Source organism: Rousettus aegyptiacus, unplaced genomic scaffold, assembly GCF_014176215.1.
Source record: "Rousettus aegyptiacus isolate mRouAeg1 unplaced genomic scaffold, mRouAeg1.p scaffold_m13_p_1, whole genome shotgun sequence".
NCBI lineage: Eukaryota > Metazoa > Chordata > Mammalia > Chiroptera > Pteropodidae > Rousettus > Rousettus aegyptiacus.
The window spans coordinates 11,387,986-11,404,551 of record NW_023416284.1 but is presented as its reverse complement, the minus strand read 5'-3'; the positions used below and the strand labels follow the sequence as shown (position 1 = coordinate 11,404,551).

The following is a 16,566-nucleotide window of genomic DNA, read 5'->3' as shown; positions in this document are numbered from 1 at the left end:
TTTTTTTCAAATAGCTTTATTGAGAGATAATTCACATGCCAGACAATTTATCCATGTATCTTTTAATAATTTTTCAATTAGAGTTGACATTCAATGTTATTTGATTAGTTTTAGGTATACAGCATAGTGGTTAATTATAATATACAAAGTGATCGCGATGAGTCTAGTGGCGATTCACCCATTTAAAGTGTAGATTTGATAGTTCTGATTGCTGGTTCTATGCCTGCCTCTCACTGACTGGGGATGCCTTGAGGGACAGTGTTTCAGGCATTCATTTCACTCATTAATTTCAAACATTTATTGAGCACCTACTGTATACTGGGGATATGATGGTAAACAGGATAGTGGTCTCTGACCTCACTGCCTCGTGGGGGTGGGGAAGCACATGTTAACCAGTGGTGGGTGGCTGTGTCCTAGGGCTGTCACAGGGCTGGGGGCCTGGTCAGTAGTTATCAGTTAATCCAAAGCAAAAGGCCATCATCCCCACTCCCTGCCATAGGACTGACACTAACCTGATCGGGTTAGCACTGGGACATCTGGGACTGTTGGGACTCGGCACCAAACTGTTTTCCAGGGACCTCTGGGGTCCCATCATCAAGCTCTGATGAAAGCCAAGTCCAACAAGAGGAGTGAAGAGAGGTGAGTTGTGGCTTTCTCCCCTTTCTCAGCGTTGGGGACTGCAAGCTGTGGCTTCGAAAATCCCGGGTTTGCTAAATAACCAAGGGGAACCCCGAACTTGAAGGGCCTGGGGCCAGGGCGCTGAGCCATTCCGTTTTGTTGCAGAATGCCACCTGCCTACTGGCCAGCTATTCTGCCTCTACCCCTGAGCTTTGGGAACCATGGGGGCCAGGTATATGGTGCAAGGCATTTTCATATACGGCATCTCGTTAAACAGTAAAAATATAACCCGCCGAGGTAGGGATCTTTGGAGGTGATGGGCCAAGCCTCCTGCTCGCCACGAGTGCCCTGAGGGACAAACCCTTCTGGACGATGGCAACTGGTAAGTGCGGTGCCACTTTTTCAGCTGAGCCTGGGCCTGAAACCAAAATGCAGAACTCTGGCGAGCCACACTTCAGGCCGCACCTGGAGATGAGGGTCCTACCACCCCTTGCCTGCTGGCAAGGAGAAAGAGGTGCCGGATGGGGAGGAAGGATAACCGCCTGGGGACCTCTCACCTCAGGGGCCCCTCCCGCCCGCAAACAGGCCCAGTCCGTGCAGCGGAGCCCATCAGACGGGCCCTTCCACTCTGGGGACGAACCTGGGGAGGTGCAGGTATTGGGCAAGCTAATGTCATGTATTTACCAGGCGCTTACCACGTGCCAGGTACTGAGGCACGAGCCTGCAAGCCCATCTCATTTACCCACCACAACCACGTTCTCCAGCAGACTGGAGCTTCCTGAGGAGAAAGGAACCATACCTCTTAGCCAACCAGGCAGTGCCGAGGAGCAGAAGCCATCACCTGATGGGATGAGGGTTTACCAGGAGCGGGGGCTGAGAGAGTTCAAGGGTTCATGCTGCCATACTGAGCCCCAGGTCTTCAAGCTGGGAGGGTGCCACCTCGCCCCAGGTAACTAGCATCGAGCCAGGTCACAGCCCTGGGTGGAGCCAGAAGCTGGCTGGCAAAGGGCACCTGAACCGGGCTTAGGCCAGAGCCAGCTAGGGACACCTTCCTCCGGAACAGGCTAGAGGCTTGTGGAAGTTGCCACTCAGAATAGTGGGAAGAGAGCCTGAGCCCAGCAGGGTTGGGCCAGTCCCCAGGGGGGGCGCTGAGCTGGGCCCCTGGAGCCCCAGCCGGGGAGGGAGGGAGAAGGGAAGGTACTCTGAGGGCCCCGAACCCCCACCAGGTGTGGGACAGCCCCTGGAGCTGAGGAACTCTCACAGCTGTCAAGCCTAGCTGAGCGACTCTGGGCAAGTTGCAAAATTCCACAAAGCCTGTTTTTCCGTCTGTTAAGTGGCCACCACAACCGTGTCTACCTCGGGCTTGTGAGGAACAAACGGGACGGGGCACAGCCCAGCCCCCCACACAGCAAGTGCTCAACAAACATCAGCTGCACCAGGTCCGCACAGACCTTCACAGGCATGCCCCAGCAATGGGCTCAGCGAGACTGGCCCTCACTGCCCGCCTGGACCTCAGAGGCGTCCCCGCCCTGGTCTCCCCTGTCCCATTCCTTCCTTCTCTTACCCCAACCCACCTGCTGTGAGCCATTCCACTGGCCCTGCCCCTACGACCCCGTCTTTATGGCAACCTGACCTTCATGGCTCCCTGAGCAGCCCAGCCATGCACCTCGCACACCCCCTCCCCTCTGCTTTCAGGATTTAGCTCCAGGGCCACCCCTGTGTGCAGCCCTCCCTGGCCGCCTCCCTGGGCTGGTCTCCTCTCCTCGTTCCCATGGCACTTGGTCACACCCCTTCCTACCTGGGCCTGGCAATCGTCTCCCCTCCTTTAAGGCAGGGTCGAGAGCTGGCCAACCCCTGCCCCGCCCCCCGCCCCCTCCCTCGTCCTAGACAGCCAGCATGGTGTGGGCGGAGCGTGAAGAGCTGAGCTCCACCCCTACCCGTAGCACCAAATTGGCCCATGGTTCCTCCTCATGATAGGGGCTGTGGCCTCGTTGCCTGGCTCCTGGATTTCTCTGGGGCTGGAAGAGGACTCTAAAAGAAAGGCTCCCCAAAGAGCCCTCAGCCCCACCTGGCACCAGACCACCCCAGAACTCCTGAGATCTGGGGACCTGAAGTGGGGTATGTGGAGCAAGAAGGGCCAGCACAGAAGGGCGCTGGCCCCTCGGCCCTCAGGCACCCACAGGGTCGTGGCCAACAGGATGGACTCAGAACAGCGTCTGCGAGACAAACTGAGGTTGGACCCGGGAACCAGAACCAGAGCTCAGGGCTGAGCCCCGCCCTCCTCTCCTCCCTTCCCACCTGCTCCACTCCCTGTGGCCTGCGACACCCCCACCTTCCCCCTGGGGACCTCCTGCTCACCCTTCAGCTGTGTCACGTCCTCCTGGAACATCTCCCTGATCCCCAGGGAGATCTGCTTGCCCTTTACTCCAACTAAAACTTAACAAGCTAACTTTTACTGCGCTCTTACTGCATGCCACACTCTGGGGCTGCCCTCAGTGATTACACCATGTTATAAACACATAGGATGGCGTAATACTGTCATCCCATTTCACAGACAAGGGAACTGAGGCACAGAGGAGCTGAGACACACAACCAAGATCCGAACCTTAACTATTCTGCTTCTTCCTGGGGGACCCTGTTGGAGTGTCATTCTCACCGCAGCCTAACCCTTTAGGCGCCCCCCTGGGCCCCGGGAGGTGGGGCCCGGACCCCAGCACCTTGGGGAGGAGCAACAAAACACGCCTTGCTGGGAGGTACCGTTTACTGGGCTGGTCGCAATGAACAGGACAGTCCTCGTTACACGGGGCTGCAGCTGTGTCCCCCTCCAGGGGGCGAGCAGCGGAATGAGGTAGGTGAGCTGCGGGACGGCCGCACTATTTTCTGAGGGGCAAGGCCTCAGCTGCAGGCCCTCCCTCAAGATTCCCAGCACAGCTGCCTCAGACCCTGGAAGGAGGGTGAGTCTCAAGGCTGGGGGAAGCTGGCCGTAGGGGCTGTCTTGCTCCTAGAGGAGTCAGTCAGGGCTTCTGGAAGAGTCAGCCCAGGTTTTGATGGCATAGGGGGACCCTGTTGGAGTGTCATTCTCACCGCAGCTGAGCTGGGAGTTCTAGGCCCCCAATCCCAGCTTCCTCCATGCCCGAGTCCAGGGTCCACAGGCGCGTTGCCCACGCTTCTCCCTTCCTGGTGTGGCAACTGGAGGTCCTGGTCATCTGGGCTTGGCCTGGGTCCCGGTCAGCCTGGGAGGAGGGGCTGGCGCTCGGGGGACGTGGAGGCGTTCCTATAGACCAAGAACTGAACGGAGATCTGGAGGGACCGACGTCAAGGCCTAACAGAGCAGAGACTGGGCTGGACTTGCCCCGGGACCTGAGGCTCCATCCAGGGCTGCTCCCCTCCCCCCTCCCTCTCAGCCCCTCTGGCAGTGGGGGAGGGTCAGCCATGACCCCCCAGCCTCCGCTCTTCCCCTCTGCTGCGCCTTCCACTCTGAATGCCTGACTGCTCCTCAACCCCTAGCCAAACTCCATCTTCCAAGTCCAGCACTGGGGTCTTCCTCCCCCAGGCAGCCCCCTCACCCCCGACCCCAGCCCCAAGATCTAGCTTTCCACCCTACCCCATCCTGGGAGTTTCACCAGGTGGCTGGGCCACTTGAGGGCACTAGAGCTTAAAGTGTCTCTCTCAATGCACCCAGCTGGGACTCAGCAAATGTCAAAACAAGGACCATGTTTATCTTCTCCCAAATGAGATCCAACTAAGGCTCCGTTCCACCATTTAGCAAACTTTTACTGAGAACTCGCTGTACTGGGTCATATGCAGAGTGTTTCCAGACACCCCATGATGCTGGCGAGACAGCGACTGTTAACTCCACCACGCAGATGAAGCTATGGAAGCACAGAGAAGTTAACAGTTTGCCTTACGCCACACAGCCTCAAAGGAACAGAGTCAGAATTTGAACCCAAGTTTTCCTGACTCTAATACACACGTGTCTCCAGGTTCTGGCCTTCATTCCCCTGGCCTGGATGAGCTGATTTTCTCCCGGTTCCTTAGGGCCTCTGCACAAGCTGAGCCTGGACCATCCCTCCCTTGCCTTTGCCTAAATTCTCCTTCAGGACACAGTTTAAATGGCACCCATGGGGGTTTCTGCTGAGCCTTGTAGGCCCCTGGTCACACACTCTTGCGGTTTTTTTCTGTGGCACTTGGTACCGCTGCAGTGAAGAAATTATTTATAATTATGTGTGTCCTGCCTGCCTCTCCACTGAGCTGTAAGCGTTCTGAGACAAAGTCGTCCCGTTCTTGCTCGCTGCTGCATCCAGTGCCTGGCGGGATGCATGGCAGGCAGGAGGTTTGACTCTGGTTGGAGGGATGGATGGAGGGAGGGATGGATGGATGGATGGATGGATGGATGGATGGAGGCGTGAGCAGGCAGAGGCCGCTGTATCTGCCTTGCCGCCCTGAAGGATACAATGGTGTCGAGCAGCAGCACGCCCAGGCTGCCCACGAGCCAGGGCAGGTGGTGCAGCAGGTAGCTGCCCTCGCTCTGGCCCACCTCGGGGTTTTTGAGCAGCACGCTCAGCCCGTACAGCGTGTTCCCCAGCATCACCAAGGCGAACAGCGAGTAGGAGATCCCTTGGGTCGACTTCCGCAGGAACTGGAGGTGAGGCAGATGGGGTCAGAGACCTTGAACAGGGCCCTAGTCACTCTGGATTGTGTCTGTCCACATATCTGTCTGCCATGTCACACTGTGTGTACAGTCCTAAGCTGATTTTTCACTGTGCTTCAAGTCTAACAAGGGCCTGACAAACAGACCACCCCATTCCAAGCCCCGACTCCTCATCCCCACCCTAGCCACCTCCCCCCTAGGGCCCTCACCCTGGTCCACAGGAGACCGTGGCTGTACCACGCCACTGGCCCCATGATGCACTGCTCTCCAGCCCCACGCTGACTCACGTCGCCCAGCAAAACCCCCCATGCCTGATTCCCCATCTTCTCCTCTCTTCTCCGACCTCTAAGCTCAGCCCCTCACTCCCACCTGACCTCCCACTTCCCTGAGACACGCACAGGTCACGTGGACCCTTGGATGGCAGGCATCAACATACCCATTTCCTAAAGGCAGAAACTGAGGCTTAGAGAATCGGATTAAGTTGCCCGAGCGAGCAGTGAGTGAGGACCCAGAAGTTCTGCACAAAGACACCCACATCATGCTACTCCTTAACCCAGAGGCCCCAGCTGCCAGGCCGGCCCCGCCCACCCCTGGTCAATGCTCACATTGGTGCGGATCTGAGGCACGCGGGAGAATAGGTACAGGATGCTGGAGACAGAGCCGATGACAAAACCAACAATTTCCTGCCGAGTGAAGGGCTGAGAGGGCAGAAGGGGGTGCTCAGTGCCTCGCAGGGGCAGGAGGTGCAAGTTGAGATCCCCAAGCTCCCGCCCAGAGGGCAATCCCTCTGCCCAGGTGGCCATTCAGGGGAAGGGTCCTTGGGACGAGCCAGCCCCCCGGCCCCCACCCTACCATCATGTACCCGCACCACACCTTATCGCCTGGCTCCACAGACAGGAGCTTCCGTCCATGGAAGACCTCCCTCGGGGCAGCCACAGAGCCAGCCCTGCTCAGCAGAGGGGTGGTACACGTCAGTCCCAAGATGAACAAGAGCACGGAATTGATGGTGGCAGACACTGGACAGGAGGCAGGAGGGAAGCTGAGGTTAGGTATCTGCGTAACGGCAGACAGGGACCCGAGTCATGGCTTTGCACCTTGATGGCCGAGACCTTGAGTGAGTGACCTAAGCTCTCTGAGCTTTAATTCCTCATCTGTAGAATGGGTGTAATGACAGTATCCTTCCCCCGGAGGTTGTAAAAGTAACATGATGAGGGCAGTGGGGTCCAGAGAGGGGTTATCAAAAGCAGAGCCTTGGCCCATGTCTCGCACAGCCTTCAATCTGACCTTGGCCATTGCCCCTTCTGAATCCTCAAGGGCAGTGGCCTGTGTGCCCTGAGCTCGTCTCCCAGCTCCAAGCCCAGAGCCGGGGACAATGGAGACAGTGGAGGAGCTGAAGCCATGTTTGCTGAACAAGAACTTAAGAGAAGGGAACCCCTGTGGTTTGCCCAGACGTGCTCCTTGCTCTCAGGCCCCTATCGTGGCTGATCGGGACTCGGGCTTTCAGATAAGGCCCGAGGAAGCCTTTCCAAGGTTAATCACCCACCAATGAGACACCGGCTTCCTCCCAGGCTCCTGGCTACCCCAGCATCCCTGACATGCAAGGACCACCACACTCACGTGGAGAGGGGCACTTCTTAAACTTGTAATAGAAGTACAGCGACAGCATTACCAGGTCTGCCAAGACGTAATACACCGCTGTGTAGGTCTGCAAGAGAAAGAGGGGGCCCGGGGGTGCTCGCTGCAGTCCCAGGCTCTGGGGACCACATCCCCACTCTGTGGCAACACCCTCACATCCCAGCTGGATGACCCTGAGCAAGTCACTTCACCTCTCTGAGCTTCTGTTTCCTTATCTGCAAAGAGGAGATCGCAGTTCCTACCTGGAAGAACTACCTGGCCCAGGCAGATGGAGCAAATGGTGGCCACCTCCACTTGTCAGGACAAAATGGGACTCAGAGGTTAAGTGCGGGCTCCCGTGTGGCCTGACAGAGGAGCTGTTAAAACTTTAAAGACCCCTTGGGAAGACAACAGATTCTTGACAGTGAATCCCAGCTCCACCTGCCCACCCATGGGAGAATGATGGCACCTGGGCTTCCCGAGGGAAATCTTTCCTCCTCCAGTCCCCAGGAGCTCAGTCAGGATCATCGCGCCTCAGAGGCACAAGACCCCAGTATCCTCTGGTTTGCTGCGACCATTTTGCAGATGGGGAAACTGAGGCCCAGGGAAGGGCAGTGACCAGCTCATTGTCACACTGTATGTCATGACACAGGGCTCTCATAAGATGGAACAACAGATCAGGATTCTGGAGCCCAAGCCCGTCTGCTGGCCGCCCCAGTGCCTCTGCCATGGCTGTTCGAGGAGCACGCCCTGCCCAGGGCCGGCCCACCTGCAGGGGCAGCTGGTCGGCGAGGAAGGAGCCGATGAGGTTGCAGGAGTCCCCGCCAATCCAGCCCAGGAGGAACCACACGGACAGCGCCTGGTCCATGTTGCCCATCTTGCAGGCCTTGATGTACTGGCTGAGGCAGAGAGGGAAACACAGGCTCAGGGGCCACGGCCGTGATGTCGCCTTGACATCCAGGAGGCTGCCAGACCAGACAACCACGGGGCAGCGGCGCAGGAGCAGCAGATGCCAGGGAGGTCGCCTGGGAGCCCGTCCTTCCCGCAGGCAGGGACTTGTGAGCATTACTCACATCCTCCACAGCACCCCGGGGTCTCCCAGTGGAGACCTGGGGTTTTTACAGGGTCCTGAAGTTTCATGTCAGGCCCTGAGAACCACTTCAGAGGGACCCTAGATTCTTTCTTCTATGGAGGGGGTAGAGAGTTTGAAAAAGGATGGTGGTGGCGGTAGCGGGCGCAAGGCCTGGGCACCGCCGCTGCCCTATCTCCAGGAGCGGGTGCCGATAAGTAAGATAATGGTATTGGGCCGAACCGTAGACCGTTATCTCTTCAAAGGGCAATAAAGGAGGGCAGGGCCGTGGCTCCTGGAACTCTCCACTACAAAAGCCAATGGCTTTCAGCACCCTGGTTTTTTCCCCAAAGGTCCTTGGTACTGAGACCCTCTCTTTGGACCTCTGGCTGTCTTAGTGTGTGCCCAATGATGACAGTGGCAGTGGTGATTTAGGCACAGTTCTGGGCCCTTTGTGTGTGTTAACTCATCCGGTCCTCATGGCCCCCCATGAGGTCAAGTCTGTTTTGATGAACCTCCCCACTGGGGCCTGAGCAAGTCCGGTCACACAGCTGGGTAGTCTCCGAGCCAGGATTCACACCCATGGCCTGAGAGCATGGACGTGCCTTCCCCTTCCCTCACACCTTGCCCTGTGCGTCTGTTTCATCTGGCTGTTCCTGAGGTAAATCCTTTTATAATAAACTGCTACTCTAGTAAGTAAAATGTTTCTCTGAATTCTGTGAGCTGCTCTAGTAAATTAATCAACCCCTGGGAGGGGGTTGTTAAAACCTCCAACCTACAGCTGCTTGGTCAGAAGCCTAGGTGACAACCTGGACTTGTGACTGGTGTCTGACGTGAGAGAAGGGAAAGTCTCGGAACACTGAGTCCCTAACCTGTGTGGTCTGATGCTACTTCCAGGTAGACGGTGTCAGAATTGAGTTAATTGCCTGGTAGTGTAGGAAAAAAACCCCGTATATCGGATTTATCAGTATCAAACAAATCTATAAGACTCTTAAATGATAAGGGTAAATAAGCTGGTTATTTGAATTAGACTATGAGTTCTCAGATATGACAGCAAAAATGCCAGGAACAGAAGAAAAATAGATAAAATTGGATATCATCACATTTAGAACTTCTGTGCTTCAAAGAACATCAAAAAAGTGAAAAGACAACCCACAGAATGGGAGAAAATATTTGCAAATCATATGAAGGCGTTGTATCTAGATGTGGATTAAAAAAAAGGAGTTCTATGGAAAGTAACCTCACAGGGTAATCTGACCCTAAATTGCAAACTGGGCTGGGCATGGTGGGGAGTCACGCCCTGGGCCTTTAACTTCCTTAGTAAAAGGTTCATCTTTGCCTTAAGCAAGGCCCTGTCCATTTTTTGTTGTGCATCTAGGTTAACACACCTTTGAAATGAGCGTAACCACCGTAACAGAGCACGCAGTCTCCTTAAATATCCTGTAATTCAATCCCTGGCTTGCTGCCTCCCACCTTCCTGTCATCTTTCTTACGTTCCCTCCTTAAGTTTAAACGCATAAAAGAAAATGCATACATGTTATTCTCTGGAGCATTTGAGATTTGCTTCCTGGAAACTGTCAGCAGTTTGGCTCAAATAAAATCTTATAAAAATGCTTTATAGGTTTGGACATTCTTACATCAACACAGACTATATAAAGAACTCTTGCATCAACAATAAAAAGACAAATAATCCAATGACAAAGATACAGAATAGACCTTTTACCAAAGAAGATATACAGTTGACCAATAAGCACATGAAAAGGTACTTAACATCACTAGCCAACAGGAAAATACAAATCAAAACTACAATGAGATACTACTTCACACCCACTAGGATGGCTATAATAAAAAAGATAGAAAATAACAAGTGTTGACGACAATTCAGAGAAATTGGAACTTTCATACACTGCTGGTGGGACCATAAAATGGTGTAACCGCTTTGGAAAATAGTCTGGCAGTTCCTCCAAAGAGTAAACACAGAGTTACCATATGACCCAGCAATTCCACTCCTTAGGTGTTACTCTAGAGGAGTAAAAACGTATGTCCCAACAAAAACTTGTACACGAATGTACAGAGCCGTCTTAATCATAACAGCCAAGAAGCAGCAACAACTCTTATTTCAAAGGTGTGTTAACCTAGATGCGCAACAAGAAAGAAGTTATGTCCATCGCTGGATGAATGAATAAGCACGTGGTGTGCACAGACCCTGGAATGTTATCTGAACATAACGAGGAATAAAGTACTGATAACTGCTGCGGCATGGACAAAACTTTGCTTTAGGATGCTATGTTAAGTGAAAGAAGTCGGTCACAGGTCACGCAGCATATGATTCCATTTGTAAGAAAGGTCCGCATAGGCTGATCTATAGAGATGGAAAGCAGACAGGGACTTGGAGATTTGAGTGAAAATGACTCATTTCTTTTTGGCTTTCTCTTTATGGTGATGAAAATGTTCCAAAACAGATTGTGGTGATGGTTATGCAATTCTGTGGATATGTTAAAACCATCGAATTAGACATTTAAATTAGGCTAATTATATGAATTATCTTTCAATAAAGCTATTTTTTAAAAATGTTTAAGCCCCTGATGAAACCCTTATCAATGTCCCTCAGGATACAGAGCAGACATCCTAACAGTGCAGAATGGCCTGAACTTACAGGGTCCTTGATGACCTCTTTGACCTCACTTCTCCCTGTCCCCGTGACCCTCAGATGCTCTGTGCAGCCATGGCATTGGGCATACATTGTGTAAAGGCTCTCAGCTGGGGGCTTTACGCACGCTCCCTCAGGCCATCCTCAGAGTGACCCTGTAAGGCAGGGAACAATACTCCCATTTTACAGATGAGGAAACTGAGGTGCAGAGCAGTAAAGTTGCTTACCCAAGTCACAGCTGCATGGAGAACTTCCCCCTGTCTGGATCCAGAGCCCACGGCCCTGAGCACCACGCTGTTATGTCCTGTATATTTGTTCCTCAAACACAGTAGTGGCCACGCTATTTTGCCGTCACTGCTTGGCTATCACGAGACGTTCACAGGACACAGGCCCCTCCCCCAACCCCGCCTCCTCTCTTACTAGCTGTTCAACCTAAAGGAAGTTACTTAACCTCTCTGGGTTTCTGTTTCCTTATAAAATAGAGAGAGTAATTGTACCTATTTCTCTGGGTTGCTATGAGGATTACATGATGTAAAAACGTGTCCAGTGCTTAGAACTGAGACAGGTACATAGTGGGCACTCGACAAACAGTAGCAAGTGTGATTATTATTGCATGTCAGCATTGCCCAGCACAAAGCCAGGCCTGGGCAAAGCCCTCCGAGGCAGGTTGGACAGGTTGGACATCAGTGGGTAGGGTGGGGGAGGAGCACACCTGGTCTTGAGTCTGGAGAGGCCTATTGGCCAGACAGGCAGCTCCTCCTCCTGCACTCCCTGGGGCCACTGCCCCACCCCTGCCACCTTGGCACTACTCACGGTAAGGTGGATGCGGCAAAGCAGAGGATGGACACCAAGCCCAGGCCCACACTGGCCTCGTCCCAGCCATCCTGGGCACATTCACCAAACAAGTCCCATATCCACTGGCGGGAGCCATTGGGGCAGCTGGAGAAGTTGCTGAAGCCCAGTTTCTTCCAGACCATGGCCAAGGAGGGCGAGAGGCAGGCAAAGGCTCTACAGGGAGAAAGAGAGGGAGTCTTCAGCCTCGGGTGGTCTGGGTCCTAGGTGTCCCCCATCTAAGCCTATCCCCAGCTTTATTACCTGGCACTGACTGAGCCAATGAACCAAAGGACACTACCAGCCTCAAGCACAGAGATTAAAGCAAACCCCTGCCAACCACATCTTCAGGAGGAGCTGGATCTGTAGTCAGGACAAGGGTCTACATCTCAGCTTAACCCTCGGTAATGCTGTGACTTTAGCAAGTGACTCAGCCCCTCTGTGCTTTCGTTTCCTCATCTGTAACCTGGGGTGACAACAGTGCCTCCCTTACACAGTTGTGAGGGTCAAATGGGTTCATAAATATATTGCAGAGAACTGAGCCCTCAGACATGGCACCTTTGTGATGACTCTTGAACGTTCAAATTGTTTCCAATCTTGTGTTTAAATTCTGCTGTGACGGTCTGCTGAGACTGGGCCCATGATGTACATTATCTCATTTAAAGTAGGCTTGTCACCAGCATTGGTTCTATGGAAAGTAACCTCACAAGGTGACCTGATCATAAATTCCTAACTGGGAGGTCATAGTGGGGAGTCACGCCCCAGGCCTATAACGTCTTTACTGAAAGGTTTCGAGCCATCCCTGTCCATTTCTCTAGCACATCTAGGTTAACACACACAGGTATAACCACCTTTAAATGCCAGGTATAACCACCCTTAAGAAAGCACAAAATCTAGTAATCTTATCCCAGCCTTGCTTTCTCTCAACTTCATGTAATCTTCCTTATCTTCCTTCTTTAATTTCAAATGCATAAAAGAAACTGCAAAATGGTTATTCTCCAGAGCATTTACGATCTTGCTCCTACCATGTTATCAGCTTGGCTCAAAAAATTCATAAAAATGCTCTACAGGTTTAGACTGTTTCTTTCATTGACAAGTCAGATGAAGCAGGTAGAAAATCAGGACCAGGTGAATCCCAAGGTTGCACAAGTGGTTGGGATTCGAGCTTGGCGTGCACAAGCCATATCGTCCCAGGAGCCCGCCCATGTGAGATGCCTGCTGGCAAGGAGTTCAGAGCCACTTCCCCATGCTCACCACTGCTAAGGGCAGATGGTGGAGGATTACAGAGGAAAATAAGGATGGCCCCTCCTGGTGCCCAGGCATCTGGGCACCCTGCACGATGACTACAGCAGTCACTGATTGTGTGACAACCCCAAAGAAGAGATAAAACGTGGAGCCTGCTGGCGCCATCCCTACAAGGTGAGAACCATCAGAGCCTGGTTACTGAACTCTTTTGTCAGCTCTGTGCTAAGTAACCTGCATTCTTTTATGCATTTTGTCCTCATATCAACTCTATGAAGTTGAAGCTACTGAGATATCTTAAGAACCAGGGAAAGGACTTGCCAGGGCCACCCAGTCAGCAAGTGGCAGAGCCAGGATCAAAGCCAGGACCAGGAGCCAAAGCCCTGCTCATGGTGATGCCACGCAGCCTTGGGCGCCTCTGTCTCCGGATGTGGCAGAACCCTCTGCGGTCTGGCTTTGCTGCCCAGCTCCTCACGCAGCCAGAAGGCAGGCTTCCCCTTTTCTCACGTGCTCAGAGGCGAATTCCCCACCCGGATTAAGGCTCTCTCCAGCCATCTTCAGTTTCTACCCTCGTCAGGAGGCCTAGGATCCTCAAAAGCAATGCCCAGTGCCATAGATCAAATGTTCGTCTTTCTCAAATTCATATGTTGCAACCTAACCCCCAATATGATAGTATGAAGAAATGGAGCCTTCGGGAAGTGTTCAGGTCAGGAGGGCAGAGCCCTTACGAATGGGATTAGTGCCCTTGTAAGAAGGGACCTGAGAGCGCTTGCTACCCCTCTCCCTCTGCCATGGGGGGACACAGAGAGAAGACAGCCATCTATGGATATGAAGCGGACCCTCACCAGACACTGGCACTGTCAGCACCTTGATTTTTGATTTTCCAGCCTCCAGAACTATGAGAAATAAACCTGTGCTATTTATAAGCCACCCAGTCTACGGTGTTCTGTTATAGCAGCCCGAACGAACTAAGTCACTCTGATTGGACCCTTGAAACTGCTGAGGTCGCAACACCTGGGAGCGATAGGGAAGGAAAAGGAGCGAGTTAACTTCCTTTCCCGGAGAGCTCTAGGCCCTCAGCCCCACCGCGATGAGCACGAGCAGGGGCAGATGCCCCGGAGCTGGGGCAAGGGTGCCCCAGGCCACTGTCTGCCTGGTTCGCTGCAGCATCTCCAGGACCCAGCAAGGGTGGCTAAAAGCCCCTTCCTGTATCCCAGTGACCCACCATAATGACCTTTAGCACAGCCGATGTTACAATTATTTACCTGATTTCATGTCACCAGCGCCTATGAAGGCCACTTCAGATAACATATAGTCAGGTAAGAACTGTATCTTTGCAATGCAAAGGAATTTCAAACCAAGTTCTTTTGTTCTCCAGCCACCCCCCAATTGGACTGTCTCCCCCCACCCTCCTCTATAGAATCTGAACATGCCAGTCCAGTTCATCACATATTAGTACATTGCCATCCTTGTCACTTCCCTGTGAGGTTCATACTGTCCCCATTTTACAAATAAGGTTGAGTATCTCTGGACAAGTGAATAACCTGTCTGAGCTTGTCATAAAATAAGGATCATGACCCTTACTCCTTGGGTTGTAGTGCAGATGAAATGCACATAAATCTCTAAGCCCAGCGCTTGACAATGCAAAGTAGTGACTATTTTGTGAATCACAGACCAGTAACTCAGCCACCCTGAGGCTACTCACTTACTCCCTCTTTTTACCAGGTTTGGGAGGAAATGAGGTGGACACATTTCCAGTGAAGGAGAGGAGTATCTTGGCACACAAGGCCCAGGGTGGTTCCCTGCCCATGCACAGGACTGCTGTAGAGCTTGGGACTCAGAACACTCTGAGATACACCTCAGCCCTGAATAGATGGTGCATTCCTCTGAGGGCTGCTGGGCATAGGACCTGTCACCCATAGGTTCCGACCCAAGTAGGAAGCCAGCCTTGGCCCCAGGCCTGGCTTCTGGGAATGGGCCCACGTGTTGGTCAAACAGCACTAGATGAATGGATGTCCAGGGTTGCAACAGAGCTTGACCTGGTTTGTAGGTTTGACAAGGGCCATAGCAGGGGTGTCTTCGAATCATGGAGGGCACATATTCCAAATTTAGGATCAGTGCATCTGGGTCAGAGATGTGCAACCTTGGGTTTAAGATGCTCCCCCTGCTGATTCCGGTGCACGTGGCCCCATTTTGACAAAGGCTGTGCTGGAGAAGGCATCTCCTGCCACACTCCAGCTCCTCTCCCAATCACAAGCTGAGTCAGAGAGATGCTCCCCACTGAAGTAGGTAAAGTGACCACGTTTGGCTATCAGATCAAGTTCACATTCTTTGAGGCAAAGCCCCAAGGTACCCCAGAAACTGTCCTCCCACCTCATCTCCTATCCCTTGCCCAAGGCATTTATAGTCATTTTCAGGCATCCAGGCTTCTTTCTGAACATGCCGTCTCTTCCCCTGGGAGTGTCCTTCTGCCCCTGGAGGCCCTGATAGACATACTAAGATCCCGTTCTAAGTTGCCTTCTCAAAGAAGCCTCGCAAGGGCTGGCTGGACAACACCTGTCACCTCTTCCCTTCCCCTCATCCACAAACCTGAAGAATGCTCATCACGCTCCTCAGCGACTACTGCTCTTAAAAGCCTGATTCTCGCTTTCACCTTAGTTGTAAATTTATTTTGACCTAGACACACCAACCGCACAGTAAAAGTTCAGAAAATGTTGTGAGAGAGGTGGGGGGAGGAGAAATGGAGGAAGGAAGAGAAAAGACAAGACCTAGTTGGGAGCTCCCTGGCCCAGGGATGAAGAGAAAGCACTCCAGCACTGACCTGTCTGATGCCTACAAAGACAGAACTCTTGGACAAGTGGCTGAGCCTCAGAGTTCTAACCTGTACAATGGGGGAATAATGCAAGCATCCATCTCCTAAGCTAACTGCAGAGTTAAATGAGATAATACAGGCCAAGGGATAAGAATGGAGCCTGGCAAAGATTAAACACTCACTCAGTCGTAATAGCCAGGGATGACCATTATTCTGTTCTGGCCCTATTGCTCCCTACCTCCCAGGGTCCCTGACACACGGCCGCCTTCAGTAAGTACTGAATGTACTAGACCCGTGCCGGTCAGTCTTCACACGTCCAGACCCAACCTTCCCATGTACACACTTCAAAGCCTGTTCCAGGCATGGGGCGGGGAGGGTGCAATCTGGGCTTCCTGGAGACCTGGAGAGTACGTAGAGAGGGGGAGCGTCTTGGCTTGTGAACACCGCCCACTCCAAGCCTCCAGGTAAACTCGTGACTCAGCCCAGCGCGGGCCGCCTGTTTGGCGGGGATAATGACAGGGCAGCCGCTGGGGTCAGCGCTCAGTCGCTGAGAGGCCCCCTACCCTGGCCCGCCCTGGGGAAAACAAAGCTGTCGATGGCGATGGCGCCTATCAGCCGAAACCAGGAGGTGAAAATGGGACCCGGACCCTAATCCATGGCCAGACGTGGCCGATGAGGCCATGCTCGTCGCCCCTGAGGATGGGGACATGGGCTCCCGAGGCCCACTCACTCCCGGCCCTGATCTTCATCCAGGATCTCACACCCCAAGTAGGGAACAGGAGCCCCAGACAGTCCAGGGGCTGGAGGAGAGTGTAGAAAAGATGTGACAGAGAAACCCCAGAGTCCTGACCCGCAGCCTTCGGGTTTGCCCCCAGCCTCAAACCAGCTCACCTCGTCCAGATCTGCCAGCCCGCCCGGCTTCTGGGTTCTGTCTCCACTGCCTGGGTCAGCTGACCGGAGGCGCCGTCCCGCCCCCAAGCCGCATGGCTCCGCCTCTCGGGCAGCGCGCTCGTCCGACTCTCTGGAGGCGGTGCGAGCGAGCGGAGCAAGCTTTGGGGGCTCCGCGTTCCTGGTCCCAG

General features: G+C 53.4%; 1 protein-coding gene across 3 annotated transcripts; it reads right to left on the bottom strand.

Annotated features, from left to right (window-relative positions):
- SLC66A1 (solute carrier family 66 member 1) lies at positions 1-16,556 on the bottom strand. Of its 3 annotated transcripts, none has more exons than XM_016128357.2 (7): positions 16,379-16,556; positions 11,416-11,610; positions 7,653-7,782; positions 6,887-6,974; positions 6,143-6,285; positions 5,875-5,967; positions 1-5,257 (listed from the first exon to the last, which is right to left on the bottom strand). In XM_016128357.2, the coding sequence occupies exons 2-7, from the start codon at positions 11,577-11,579 to the stop codon at positions 4,829-4,831; spliced, it is 1,047 nt and encodes a 348-aa protein (XP_015983843.2). In that variant the 5' UTR covers positions 11,580-11,610; positions 16,379-16,556; the 3' UTR covers positions 1-4,828. The 3 variants fall into 3 exon arrangements, with proteins under 3 accessions (XP_015983843.2, XP_036085255.1, XP_015983847.2); XM_036229362.1 differs by lacking the exon at positions 16,379-16,556 and having other exon boundaries at positions 1-3,918; positions 5,072-5,257; positions 11,416-11,579; XM_016128361.2 differs by lacking the exons at positions 7,653-7,782; positions 16,379-16,556 and having other exon boundaries at positions 11,416-11,527.
- Positions 16,557-16,566: the final 10 nt, after the last annotated feature.

Bases quoted from the DNA above. Each gene is read 5' to 3' on its own strand.
- SLC66A1 (XM_016128357.2), bottom strand. From the start codon at position 11,579: ATGGTCTGGAAGAAACTGGGCTTCAGCAACTTCTCCAGCTGCCCCAAT. The intron at 7,783-11,415 runs GTGAGTAGTGCC...TCTCTGCCTCAG, and splicing joins TTTGCCGCATCCACCTTACC to CCAGTACATCAAGGCCTGCA. The intron at 6,286-6,886 runs GTGAGTGTGGTG...CCTCCTGTCCAG, and splicing joins TAAGAAGTGCCCCTCTCCAC to TGTCTGCCACCATCAATTCC.